Source organism: Vollenhovia emeryi, unplaced genomic scaffold (genome assembly GCF_000949405.1).
Source record: "Vollenhovia emeryi isolate VEMERY1.0 unplaced genomic scaffold, V.emery_V1.0 DF939145.1, whole genome shotgun sequence".
NCBI lineage: Eukaryota > Metazoa > Arthropoda > Insecta > Hymenoptera > Formicidae > Vollenhovia > Vollenhovia emeryi.
Window position 1 is genome coordinate 3,684,592 of NW_011967221.1, and position 12,490 is coordinate 3,697,081.

A 12,490-nucleotide genomic window follows, 5' to 3' on the forward strand; every position below is an offset into this window, starting at 1 on the left:
AGACGTGCGAGCGGTCGCGTAAGCGGCGGACGGGCAGCGGCGCGCCTCGCCTCCCTACTCCTCGCCCCGCACCGCCATTCTATTCCTCGCCGAACACCGCCTCGAGCGGGGTCGCTAGGCCGACGCTTCTCACCGCGCGCTTACATTCGCCAGTAGGTTGGGCTAATACGGCGATTTTTAAAATTTCGTATCTCGATAACTATTCGTCCAAGCGCAAAATAGTACAATACTTTTCTGTTTGTCTTAGTCCCCTCTACCTTCCCATGACCGGACGTCAAAGTCTTGCGTAGCACCCTGTATAACAAAAGCTGTTGATTGGAACAGATTTCAAATGGGGATATATTTATCATAACTTGACTATAAAATAAATTAAAGTTAAAAAAAGTAATGTATAGTTTTTAATTATTTTCTTTTTATATTTCTTAAATATTTTGAACACATTTGTACAAACAGCGTACTGAAAATCTATATGTTAAATAAAAAAATAACCATTTTTTTCAATTCCTCTGTTCCGCTATTTGTTGTATTATACGTCAACGCGTGGGATCTTCCAAAGATACAAAAAAAATCCATTTATATTGTTTACGTTAACAACAAGTATTTTCTTTGTTCAATTAAATTCTCGGGTATGTAGAATTTTAAGAAACATCTTATTTTGAAAATAATATATATCCTTTAAAGACCCCACACGCTAACTATAGGATAAATATACTATTTATAAAGATTCTTTTCGGATAAAATTATATAGTTGTAAATCACAAAATGAAGTCGTTCTCTCTTAGTATCCTCTCTGGTTTTATAATGGCCATCTACATTAACAGTAACAAGATAATTTGTTACATATTACGAAATCCTATAGTAAAATGTGATAAATCTTTTCATACACACACACGCGCGCGCGCGCATTAATTTTTATGTATTCAGATTCTAAACAAAAATTGTAAAATTATATTTATGCATGCTATATATAATTTATATTCAAACTTATATGTATTAAACATATCATCAAGCAATGATATATGTAACCTAACAATTAGATAAATTTTTAAAAGGATGATTGATAACGTCAAATATTATAAGACAAAATTTGTACAAACCTTTAAAAATTTTTTTCCGCAAGGTACGTCTTTTCGCAATATCGTATCCGTATATCCTTGATTTATATACTTTTCGTTATCTCCCTATACATATATATATATTATATATTTTTATAAATTTGTTGATATATAAAAATTATTTAATTATTAATAATTATTAAATAACTCACTGTTTTTCGAGGTTGTCTTTTAGTATCCTTCATTTGTATTTTAACCGCTTTCATACTTTTGTCTTCTCGATTATTTTCAGAATTGCAAACTGGACTCAATGTTTGCTCTTTCAACGAATCTTGCAATTGAACTCTGGAATAACTTTTTTCAGAGAGATTGTCTTCTCTTCCTTGTTTTCTATGGGTTTCGCTGTTAATAATCTCTTTTGTGACTACAGTATGCGGAGTCTTCGCATTTTTAGAGCCTTCCCCTCTTGCAATTGTAAATTTACCATTATTATAATTTAAATTTTGTTCTTCAGCAATGGAATGTTCGCATTCGTCTATATTATTTTTTTCGAAAATTGTATTATTTTCTTCAATTATAATTGAATTTTTCTGCTGTTGAAAGCCACATTCATTTGCTTGCAACATATTTTTATTAGTTTTTGCAAAATTCTCTTTTAAAATATTCCTTTCTTGTAATTTAACATTTTGTTGCTCTTCTTTTGCAGTTAAACTACTTCTAACAATTTCTTCAAAATCGGAACTCTCGAAAATAATTTTTTTATTAATGTTCTTAGCGCATACATCAATAGAAAAAGTATTGCTATTGTTTTTTTCGATAATTGTAATATTTTCTTCACTTATAATTGAATTTTTTTGCTGTTGAAAGCCACATTTATTTGCTTGCAACATATTTTTATTACTTTTTGCAAAATTTTCTTTTAAAATATCCCTTTCTTGTAATTTAACATTTTGTTGCTCTTCTTTTGCAGTTAAAGCACTTCTAACAATTTCTTCAAAATCGGAAGTCTCGAAAATAATTTTTTTATTAATGTTCTTAGCGCATGTATCAATAGAAACAGTATCGCTTATATCATTTTTCTCCGAAAAAATGTCGGGAATACTTTTCAACTGTTCATTAACGTTGTCAGATAAAATATCGTTCTGAATGACTTTCTTATTTCTGTCGGAATTACTTTCATTAATGCTAGACACACACTCATTCTCGTAAGAATAGGAACTTTTCGAAATTTGTTTATTTGTTTGAGAATCACAAGTTTCGGGAATTATTTTATCTTTGGATTCTCTGTTATCAGTACTCGTCGCAATATTGCTCTTGTTGGTGTCAAAACTTTCATTAATTTCACTCTCGTTAAACCGAACCTGTTTCTTGTCTTGAGACTCACAAGTTTCAGGAATTATTTTTCTTTTCATTTGTCTCGTATTAGTCAATGTAACATCCTGTGTATCCTGGATTAACGTGTCAGAGGGGAAAACTTTTGAGGTATTTGATTTTAAAAATGTGGCGAAATTATATTTCGGATTGCAATACGTTTCCGTGTTACAATATAGAATTGCGAGTGGAATTTCCGTATCAGAAACCATTCTGCGTTTGACAGCTTGCAGCTTGTGATCTGCAATATAGAAATATTTTGTGAATTTTGTTCTATTTATTACTTTTAATTTAAATGATAATATATAATTACTCACATATGGCCGGATAATCAGCTGCGATAGCTAGAGTAAGTTGTGAAGAATCATTGGCAGGTTGTTGTATGACAATGGCATTTTTGGCAGTGAGATCTCGGGGTGTCAAAGGTCTCTTCGTGGGATATACACACGACTTACCGCCTGAAGTATAATTTTGCTTAACAATATTTACAAATTAATGCAAAAATATATGTTGTAATATATTGTAAAATAAATAAATATAAAAAATTAAATCATAAAAGATTTAAATACAAGCTTAATATAAAATATAAAAATAAATACTACAAAAGTAAAATTTAAACTAAACAACAATAAGACCAGTTGTGTTCATACATACATTTTATATCTTTTTTCGTAAATACCTTTACATGTTACTATACTATTGCAAAATTTTACTTTTGTACATTAAGATCTGGAATTGGGGTAAAAATTATTGTTAACCACCTGCTGCAGTAATCAATGGTGCATATGCAAAATATTGCTTTGCACAAAAATGGACAAACGAGAGACCTTTGAATAACGTTCTACGCTTTTCGTTAGGTAGAAATATTTTTGAGGAAACTGTCAACAATTCTTCTTTCACTTTTGGCAGAAAATCATCGATTTTTGGTAATTCCTTAGACTCCTCGATGGCTGCATTAACTGCTTCCCAATACGCAGTTGTGACTATAGGTTTGGCAGATGCCAGTGCACAAGCTAACTATATAAATTACACGATGCAAGTTTATCAAACTTTTTCTCTTGTCACTTACATATTATTTATAAAACGTAACGCTTTCCTTGCTTGATTTAAAACGTCATATACATATAATACGAAGTCACAAAGAATAGCCAAGAATAATAAACTGACGTATGCTATAATTCTTGATTGTTAAACAGATGCATTCATTATTATCAATTGTACTCAATCTTATTTCCAAGATAAACAGAACATTCTTAAACTACAAAATTCATCGACATTTTTTGTACTGAAGTGAAGAAAATTATATAGCATAAAATATAACATAAAATTAGAAATAAGATTTAATGCCAGCAGTTAAAATAATTTATATAATTTGATTAGGCTACCTACATCCTGCTTGGACCTACATTCTCGTTGGTTGTTCGATTATATAATTTGTTCCAAACAAATTTATGTTCAGTTGCAAAATCTTACCTTCGTGGTAAATAATGTATTTTCAGACACTGTCAAATGTGTACAAGAGCTCTCCCAAGCCTCGGACAATGTTACTTTCAAATGGCTCGTAATATCTTTCAATTTCTTCGAATCCTGCTCGTTCAAGCTGGACCTCGCAATTGTAAATGAATGACATAACACCCTGCAATAAGAAATTTGTTACAAAATAAATAATTTGTTCAAAACTGACTGAAAATGATTTATTCTGGTCATTATATAATTCTAATTATTAAAATTGCTTATACAGTAAAGTATTGTAATCTTACACGAAGGTATACTCCTTTAATCCAAAATGTACTGTATCACCGGCCTTCAAAACAAACTTGTCGTCATGAGGCAATTTTTTCTTTTCTTTATCTCTTATAATAAATGTTCCATACTTAGATACATCGTTAATAACACATTCATATTGCGTCTGAAAGAAATCACATTTTCAATAATAATTTTCTAAGCATTTCTAAAAGATTATGCATATTAGAAGTTAATAAGAGTCCGTGTACCTTCGCCTCTTTTGTTGGTTCCACAGAAACTATTGCATGGAGTCTACTAATCGTGGAGTCTCCCACCAACTTGATATCACTCAGTGTTTTACCAAATGATTTTTTCTCATTTGGTAAAATATAGACGCAAAGGCCTGAAAGAGAATGCACTGTTAATTCTATTTGTCTTTGTATTACGGAGAAATTAGTAAATTGAAATAGGAACGCAAGAAAGGGAGACGATTTTCTAAATTGTGCACGTACATAAAGTTCTAAATAATTTATTTCCTTCATCATTGCGTGAAACTTAATTTATAAATTAAACGTCGAATTGCTGTTTATTGTTACATGCAGTTATTATATTCTATTAGTCCTATAAAAACAAACTGTAAAAACTCCTGTAAAAACAAAAATTACACCGCTAAGAAATAAATGTTGTAATTATGCAGGGCGTAATATCTGAAAGTTCATTCTAATCTTAGTACCTTCGCGTCCCTTAAGACACCACATGTCGACGGCCGACTCACGTAAGATAGAAATGAGCAACAATTTTTCACTTTTGTAGATTGCTTTGTTTCAAAACATCGACAATTTAACCTAGCATGACGCCCGCGCCATAAACGTAACGAATAAACTGAGAGCGCGCACAGCCTACTGGAGAATCCCTCAAGAGTTGACTTCCATGAAACGTCGGTACCGGGTACCCTCGATCAAACTCCGACCAGTCCGACCGCAAAGCGGCGCAGATCCTGCAGGCTGCATGCAGGTCCTGTGAGCGCGGTGTTGCGCGATAGACGAGAGTGGTATATACTGATTTGACGAACCGCTACGTCCGCTACACGTTTACTTATCCGACGTACAAAAAGGATATTGGAGGTTAATTCTCGCGCGTGAGAGCTCCGGCTCTGATCACTTGGGGGTCTATCCAGACAAACGTGCGCGTGTGCATAAAGAGATTGATTCGTCCACTTCCTCATGCGTGCGCTTATGACCCAGTCAGATTCCTTGCGCGTGTATCTTTTATGCTCGCTACAAGTTCGCCTGGTTGGACCCTTGATTCGCAGAATTTACGCGTTACGCCGCGATACTTTTTATATCGGCGCGGTTCGCTCGCGCGCCTGGTTAATCTCTCCACGTACAGAACGTAATTGAACGATGTCCGTTTCAGGGACAGACCTACCGGGAAAAGGAGGGAGATTAAAGTGTCTTGTGCAATAATAGCGCGATACAGCGTTTGATTGCGTGATACGACACTCGGAGGGAACTCGGCGCAGATATCCTGTCTATAGGCTAACCTAGTTTAGGGTAGCATGATGCTGGGATCCGTGCCCGTGGCACCGTCCACCTCGGCGAGCAGTTCTGGTCTACCGAGTCCAACCATGGACGCGTTCGATGACACTTCGAACAAACTGACGACGTACCTGCATCAGCTAGCCGGGAGTCGCGAGATGGACACCGACATGATATTCAAGGACCATTGTTACGCTCGACCTTGGAACTGGAGGCCGGAGAATGTTTACGTGAAACCTATAAAGAGGCTGTTCTTCTCGAAAAACACCCCCAGGTAAAATTGCCCACGACACGATGCGATTTCCGCCTGAAGCTGGAAGGTTGCAGGATAAATGTAACAATTGATTTGCTCTGCTTGCAGCGACAAGCATAGAAAGGACGAGGAGGTCGACGTGGAAAGCGTTGGCGGCGAGCCGTCGCCACTGCCGCTCGATTTGACTAGATTTCGGCATATGATGGACGAGTTTGAACGTCTAGCGAACTTTGCGCGACCCGAGGAGGAGGAGGAGGCGGAGGAGGAGGACGATTGGGAGGAGAAGATAGAGAAGACCTTGTGGTCCGCGATTCAGAATCGGATCTTTACCAAGGTGACGCGGATACTGAGCTCGGAGAGGCTCGCGAGATTGGCCAAGGCTAAGAGCGCGACGGAGCCGATCTTTCGGCGCACGTCCGTGGATATTGCGGCGAGGAGATTCCGTGAGACCCTAGCGTCGACCGGATGGGACTGGCGGCTGGTTCACTGGCTGCACAATTTGCTGTTCGAGCGACTGCCCCAGGAATACCTGGCCATCTATCTCGATATCCTGCAGACCTTGAGGCTGAAGATCCCCCAGCTGATCGATAAGATGATCGCTGTGCAGCCGAACATCAGCGCCAAGGGCGGCTCCATAACGTGGGAGACGCTCGGGTCGCTCTTGAAACGGTCCTGGGATCCGGTCGCGCAGAATTTGAGCGGCAACAGACCCGTAAATACGATAACTTGATCATTAACGCGTGTTATCTGATTAAGGTGGGAATTAATTGCAGATTTGCATAATTGATTGCAGAAGAAATTGCCGGGAAATCCGATCTTGATAGTTGTACCTTCCGGTATCGCGTCGAGCGTTTCCTCCCGCCAGCACAAGTGGATCACGCAGCTGGGACTGTTGGGCATGGTCGCTACCGTTCATACGCATATGAGCTTGGCAGCCAACAGAATGACCATGATGGTGTGCATGGACCAGCTGGTTCAGGCCACAAGAGCCAAGATACAGGATGTCAGAAGTGACTGTCCTGGTAGGCCGATCATACTCGTGGGTTTCAACGCTGGCGCGGCGCTCGCGTGCCAGGTAAAGGTTACCTTTGCACACATCCCGCGTCAATTTCTCTTGCTGTCGTCGCTGACTCTTGTTTGCTTCGTAGGTGGCCCAGATGGAACACATAACTGCTGTTATCTGCATTGGATTTCCTTTCGCAACCGTCGAGGGGAAACGGGGCACGCCCGATGACATGCTGATGGACATTCGCTGCCCGGTTATGTTTGTCATTGGGCAAAACGCCACCCTCGTACGACCGGACGATTTGGAGGAGCTCCGCGAGAAGATGCTGGTCGAGACGAGCCTGGTGGTCGTGGGCACGGCCGACGACCATCTCCGGATATCCACGTGTAAAAAGGTGCTCGAGGGCATCACGCAGAGCATGGTGGACAGATGCGTGCTGGACGAGATCGGGGATTTCATCGGCAGCATCCTGTTGCAACCGCACCCGCTGCCACTGCGGCCGACAACGACTAACTGCGACAGCAAGATCAAAAAGGACTCGCACAAACGAAGAAACTCGACCAGCAGCTCCGTGGAGAGCGAGCCCAACTCGCCGACCGTGAAGAAATCCCGGCCGACCACGCCGGTGTCCTCCGCGCTATCGCTCGGCACAAACGTGGCGTCGAGCTCGGCCCCCAAAATCGGTGCCCAGTTCAATGCCCAGTCCAATGTGACGCAAGTAAGCGGGCAGCATACAAATCACACTCCCGCCACGAAACGGAAGCGGCCCGCGAGCAATCAGAGAAATCAGTTCTCCGATCCGAAGACGCCTAGGCTTCCTGCGCAGGTAATTCCCATACACAGTACATGATGCATAAGTATTATGTGTATGTGGTTGACGATACATTTATGCCTGCGTTTCAACTCGAAAGTACGTATACTGCAAATAATAATGACAATTGTTACGGCATATATTATTTATTGCAGTCAAATGTTAATTCGGAAAATGGCATAACGCTCAATATTGGCACGCTAGCGAGTTTGGCGCCGATAGGACCGATACGTTTAGCGCCTAACGCAGCGGGTCAATCCACGACCACCCCCTCGAAAACCTCTAGTACGTCCAAATCCCCGGCTACCGCTAAACTACCGAAGATCATTTCGAATGTGGCACTGCCGAATGCTTCAAAGCTGAAAACATTGGTGTCTTCTAATAAGTCTTATTCGAGTGTGGTCTCGAATAATTACAGACAGGCCAGTACGCCTGACAAAAATGGTGACACGAAATTGGTAAACGTTTTCGCCACGGGAAATCAGATCAGAGTTAACACAACTCCCACAGGTGAGATAAGCGTGTAATTGATTAACGTTATCAGTGGGAGCGTAATTTTAAATGTTATTTATGTATTTGTTTTTTCCAATGAAACAGCAGGGAGTAGTAAGCCTACGGCGACAAGTGGCACTTTGTCGAATCTTCTGCAAAGCGGAAAGAGTTCGATTGCGCTCACGAGCGGTGCATCCTCCACCCGTGCATCGTCGGCTTCTAGTATCCTGCTAACGACCGCCAATTCATCAGCGAATACCGTAACGGCGTGCGCATCGACCCCTTCAAAAGGTAGACCACAATTATCTAATCAGTTATTAAATAATTTACCTGAAACGTAGTCATAAATAAATATAGGGACTCTATACGATTTTTAATCGTCCGTCAATAAAATGATGGGATGTTACAGCTCTTGCTTTATGTGAGCGCACTCGGGATGATTTTTAGATTTAACAAGTTGCATATTACAATAGCAATATTAATTTTGAGAACACTTAAATTCATTTTTATGAGCAACTAATTCAGTGACTGAAATAACTTGTAGCATAGTTATAACTATAAGCTATTTCAGTCACTGAATAGTTGCTCTAGTATAACTAAATATTTAAATTCTTATAGCACAGATTTATATAATGTGCGATATATACGCGTGTATGTATGTGCGAAAAAAATATCGTATATATTATAGTGAGTAAATTCACATTTTTTAATACCTACTTCTTGGTATTTTAGTAACAGTTTATACAAACACGTAATATTCTTCTATTAAACTGAAAGGCTTATATAAGATGGCGCAAATTATAATTGTTTTTATCGTAATTTTCAGAATTGTACGATACATATATTTTGATTAAATAATCGATTATAAAGGAAGGAGAGAATGCCAATGTGAGCCACAAAATGAACAGAACTCGGTTCTCACAATATAAATTCCTCAATTTCTATTTAATATACGTTTCGACCCTTCTTCGGGTCTTCTTCAGTAACTCGCTCAATCGTCACGGGCTCATCCCTCGGTCGAGTTAATCAGTCCTCTTTATGTCGGGCACCATTTAGAGATTCGCTGATTGACAAAATTAGAGAATTGACTTCGATGCTGTGCCGATCTATATTTTCGATTGAGCGAGTTACTGAAGAAGACCCGAAGAAGGGTCGAAACATATATTAAATAGAAATTGAGGAATTTATATTGTGAGAACCGAGTTCTGTTCATTTTGTGGCTCACATTGGCACACATTCTCTCCTTCCTTTATATTTTTCTTTTCGGGAGCCTTCACAACAATTTGGAATAAATAATAGACTGTATCGAATAGCGAATTCGGTCGCTTGCACTAGTACTAAGTGCACACTAAGGCTTGTTTACAGTCAATTCTTACATTTAAGGATCGTCTGAAATATCTCTTGTAATATTTCTTGGTCAGTAAAATAATTTGTATAGCATCTATACGGATCTTTTTTTTTTGCTAAATACTCTTGGAACCTACATTTAAGACAAAATTAAATACAAGAATTGATTATAAATCAGTGCGCACTAGTGCAAGCAATCGAATTTGCTAAAGGAGGACAAAAATTCTAAAAATTTCTTCAGTTTCTTGTAACTTCGTACTTGCTTCTCCAAAATAGTTTGGCAATATGAACAAACTAAAATATTTGAAGCAAATAATTTCATTGACTAAGTTTCAAAATATTAAACCACAAAATGTTAATTATGACTTACATTTATTTACTATTTTATATGTCAAATTTTTATAATAATTATATAACTTTCAGATAAATTTTCATACGAAAAAGCACATATGAAACCTCGTGTACATACATAATTATTTTGCTATAATGACTCTATTCAAATATAATATTCGGTAATGATGTATAAAACTGTATTAATTATATATTTTTAATACTTTTGGAAGGTATATATATATATTTGTAAAAGATATATTACACAAAAAAATGCTTTCTAAATTTAATTTATGATAATTATCAATTTATTCACGATTATTATGAACTTTCTCTATACAAGATCAGAATAATTATATTCTCTAGGACTGCTTCATATTAATTTGACACTGAACCTATTACCTTACAGACTTTCACTCTCTTGTACATATATTTTATTTGTAGCTAAAGTAGTTAGAATAACATAACAAAATATATATAAAGCATCAGGGGGATTTTCAATCCTACCTTTCAATTGGCAATGTGAATGTACATAATGAATATATTTAGGTGCATATGTGTACATTATATAGCGTGTCCTACAAACGATATTAACAGCCATGAATAAACGTGACAATAAGGATCGTCAGGCATTCTCAAATACATATTAAAAAGGAATATTGTAAATACATTAGGTTGCTTTTTATTTTGTATTCAATAAATATTTTTTGTAACATAATTCGAATTTGTTTACTTCCCAACCTTAATCCCATCCATCTTGAGAAAAAATGTAAACGATTAACGAGTCTGGGTAATTTTGAACAATTGGTTTTGGGAGATTTAATTAATGCCTTTACTTACATCAGACATTTTGGGCAGCGATAAGCACTTATAACAGTAGGTTGTTGCACTACGTATACTTGGTAGGAAGGAAATTATTTAATGCTTTTTGTTGTTCCGTTAAAATAAAGTGAAAATCCTATTAATCTAAATTTTTATCTGTCCACGTCAACGTTTAATGTTCGTACTCATTAAGTTACCAAGTAAAAACGATACATCATTTCGATGCGTAACGCTAAATAAGTTACACACAGAATCAAATGTTAGACAAATGTTCGGGGAGCTCGAATGCTAAAAATGAAGTATTCAAAGAATTGAACATTAAAAAAATTATTTTACAATCATATGCAAAAGTGTAACACATCGGATGCGTTGTTACAGTGTCTTGGGATGTTAAGTCGTTGCATGTTAATATATACATATGATACGTGATAATATTTTACGCGTTACCCTTTTAAGATCTGAAATAAATGTACGTATATATTTTATAGCGATGGAAGAGATGGGAATGAGCAGTGATTCTCACTTATTGGACATATCCAAATCGGCGCACTTACCACGACAAGGAGCCGTACCCAATAGTACCGATAGCTCTCATAATACGTCGTGCGGTAACATAGTCATTGTCGAGAATTCCCTCCACAACAGAAGCGCGCCTTCGTCGGTGATAGTCCCGTTTAGCAATCAAAGCCCCGGCTTTCTGCCGCTGTCCAACAAGCTGAAAATCTCACAAAAGTCGATGAAGACAATGCCGAAGATCACGGTCAACGCCAACAACTTGCAGAGACTTCAAAAGGGGAAGTCCCAGAGCGCCCAGAAGAGGAGCATCGCAAACGATATAGACGACGATCTGGGTAATATACTGGACATACCGATAATATTCGCCAAGGACGACGACAATTTGAGCAACATAAACAAGATGCCGGCGTTGACGCAAACGACGCTGGCTAAGGAACCTCAGGAGAGGCCAAAAATTAACAATACCACCAAGGTGGTTTTGATCAGCAACAAGCAGGACAAGCTGCAGCAGGTGCCGAGTAAACTCGGAGCGGCCTCCGCGCAGGCCGTTATTTGTCCCAATATGTCTGTGCAAAACTTGAATCAATTGATACTGCAGACGCGGTCGCAGAATAGCGGCGTCTCGACGAAGAGCAGGGTCGGGGTGCCGCTGGAAAATCGACTGGTACAACCTGCCGTCAAGTACACCAAGATCATACTGGCGAAAAGGAACTCTCAGCCCATTCAGCAGAACGAGAGGGCCGAGCAGGTGGTTGCGACCAAGAAAGTTCCGGACGATGTAAACGCACCCAAGATCCTGACCTTCGAGAAAAGCGAGCACAGATTCGTGCAGGCGCAGTCCTCCGCGGCGTCGGCAAATTACGATAATCGTCACGCGGACAACATACTCGAGATCGAGGACGCTATTAAGACGAATATTATCGAACGCAAACACGTACCCGTGCCTGCAATCGACGAGACGTCATCCGCAACTCTCGACGACGACTGCGATATCTTCCACGAGGCTAAGCTGGACGAGATGGCACACGATTTGGAGCAGTCTGTTTTCGATAATGTTGGTGAAATACAAACATGAAATACATAATTGCTTCATGATATCATTGATTGTGCGATATGTAAGAGAATTTCTGCAAAGTGTGATTATTTCAAAGTGATTAGCTAAAGATATATATATATATTTGTATATATATACTTACATATATACATATTGTATATACAGGGTGT

At 38.5% G+C, this 12,490-nt stretch overlaps 2 protein-coding genes across 2 annotated transcripts; one reads left to right on the forward strand and one right to left on the reverse strand.

The window, feature by feature from the left end:
- Positions 1 to 376: 376 nt before the first annotated feature.
- Positions 377 to 5,047, reverse strand: LOC105566415 (nibrin). The gene is made up of 9 exons (XM_012020405.1): positions 4,885 to 5,047; positions 4,421 to 4,554; positions 4,187 to 4,335; positions 3,900 to 4,062; positions 3,188 to 3,443; positions 2,744 to 2,884; positions 1,268 to 2,667; positions 1,098 to 1,181; positions 377 to 809 (listed from the first exon to the last, which is right to left on the reverse strand). Exons 1-9 carry the CDS (start codon positions 4,907 to 4,909, stop codon positions 756 to 758), a joined length of 2,406 nt encoding a protein of 801 aa, XP_011875795.1. The 5' UTR covers positions 4,910 to 5,047; the 3' UTR covers positions 377 to 755.
- Positions 5,048 to 5,189: 142 nt separating this feature from the next.
- On the forward strand, positions 5,190 to 12,466 carry LOC105566414 (KAT8 regulatory NSL complex subunit 3). The gene is made up of 7 exons (XM_012020404.1): positions 5,190 to 5,963; positions 6,051 to 6,654; positions 6,736 to 7,017; positions 7,091 to 7,774; positions 7,915 to 8,269; positions 8,357 to 8,542; positions 11,239 to 12,466. Exons 1-7 carry the CDS (start codon positions 5,710 to 5,712, stop codon positions 12,339 to 12,341), a joined length of 3,468 nt encoding a protein of 1,155 aa, XP_011875794.1. The 5' UTR covers positions 5,190 to 5,709; the 3' UTR covers positions 12,342 to 12,466.
- Positions 12,467 to 12,490: the final 24 nt, after the last annotated feature.

Excerpts from the sequence above, each read along its gene's own strand:
- LOC105566415 (XM_012020405.1), bottom strand. The coding sequence starts at position 4,909 with ATGTGGTGTCTTAAGGGACGCGAAG. Across the intron at positions 4,063-4,186 it reads TTAAAGGAGTATACCTTCGT|GGTGTTATGTCATTCATTTA; the intron begins GTAAGATTACAA and ends TTCTTATTGCAG. Across the intron at positions 2,885-3,187 it reads ACCATTGATTACTGCAGCAG|GCGGTAAGTCGTGTGTATAT; the intron begins GTGGTTAACAAT and ends ATTATACTTCAG.
- LOC105566414 (XM_012020404.1), top strand. The coding sequence starts at position 5,710 with ATGATGCTGGGATCCGTGCCCGTGGCACCGTCCACCTCGGCGAGCAGT. Across the intron at positions 5,964-6,050 it reads TTCTCGAAAAACACCCCCAG|CGACAAGCATAGAAAGGACG; the intron begins GTAAAATTGCCC and ends CTCTGCTTGCAG. Across the intron at positions 6,655-6,735 it reads ATTTGAGCGGCAACAGACCC|AAGAAATTGCCGGGAAATCC; the intron begins GTAAATACGATA and ends AATTGATTGCAG.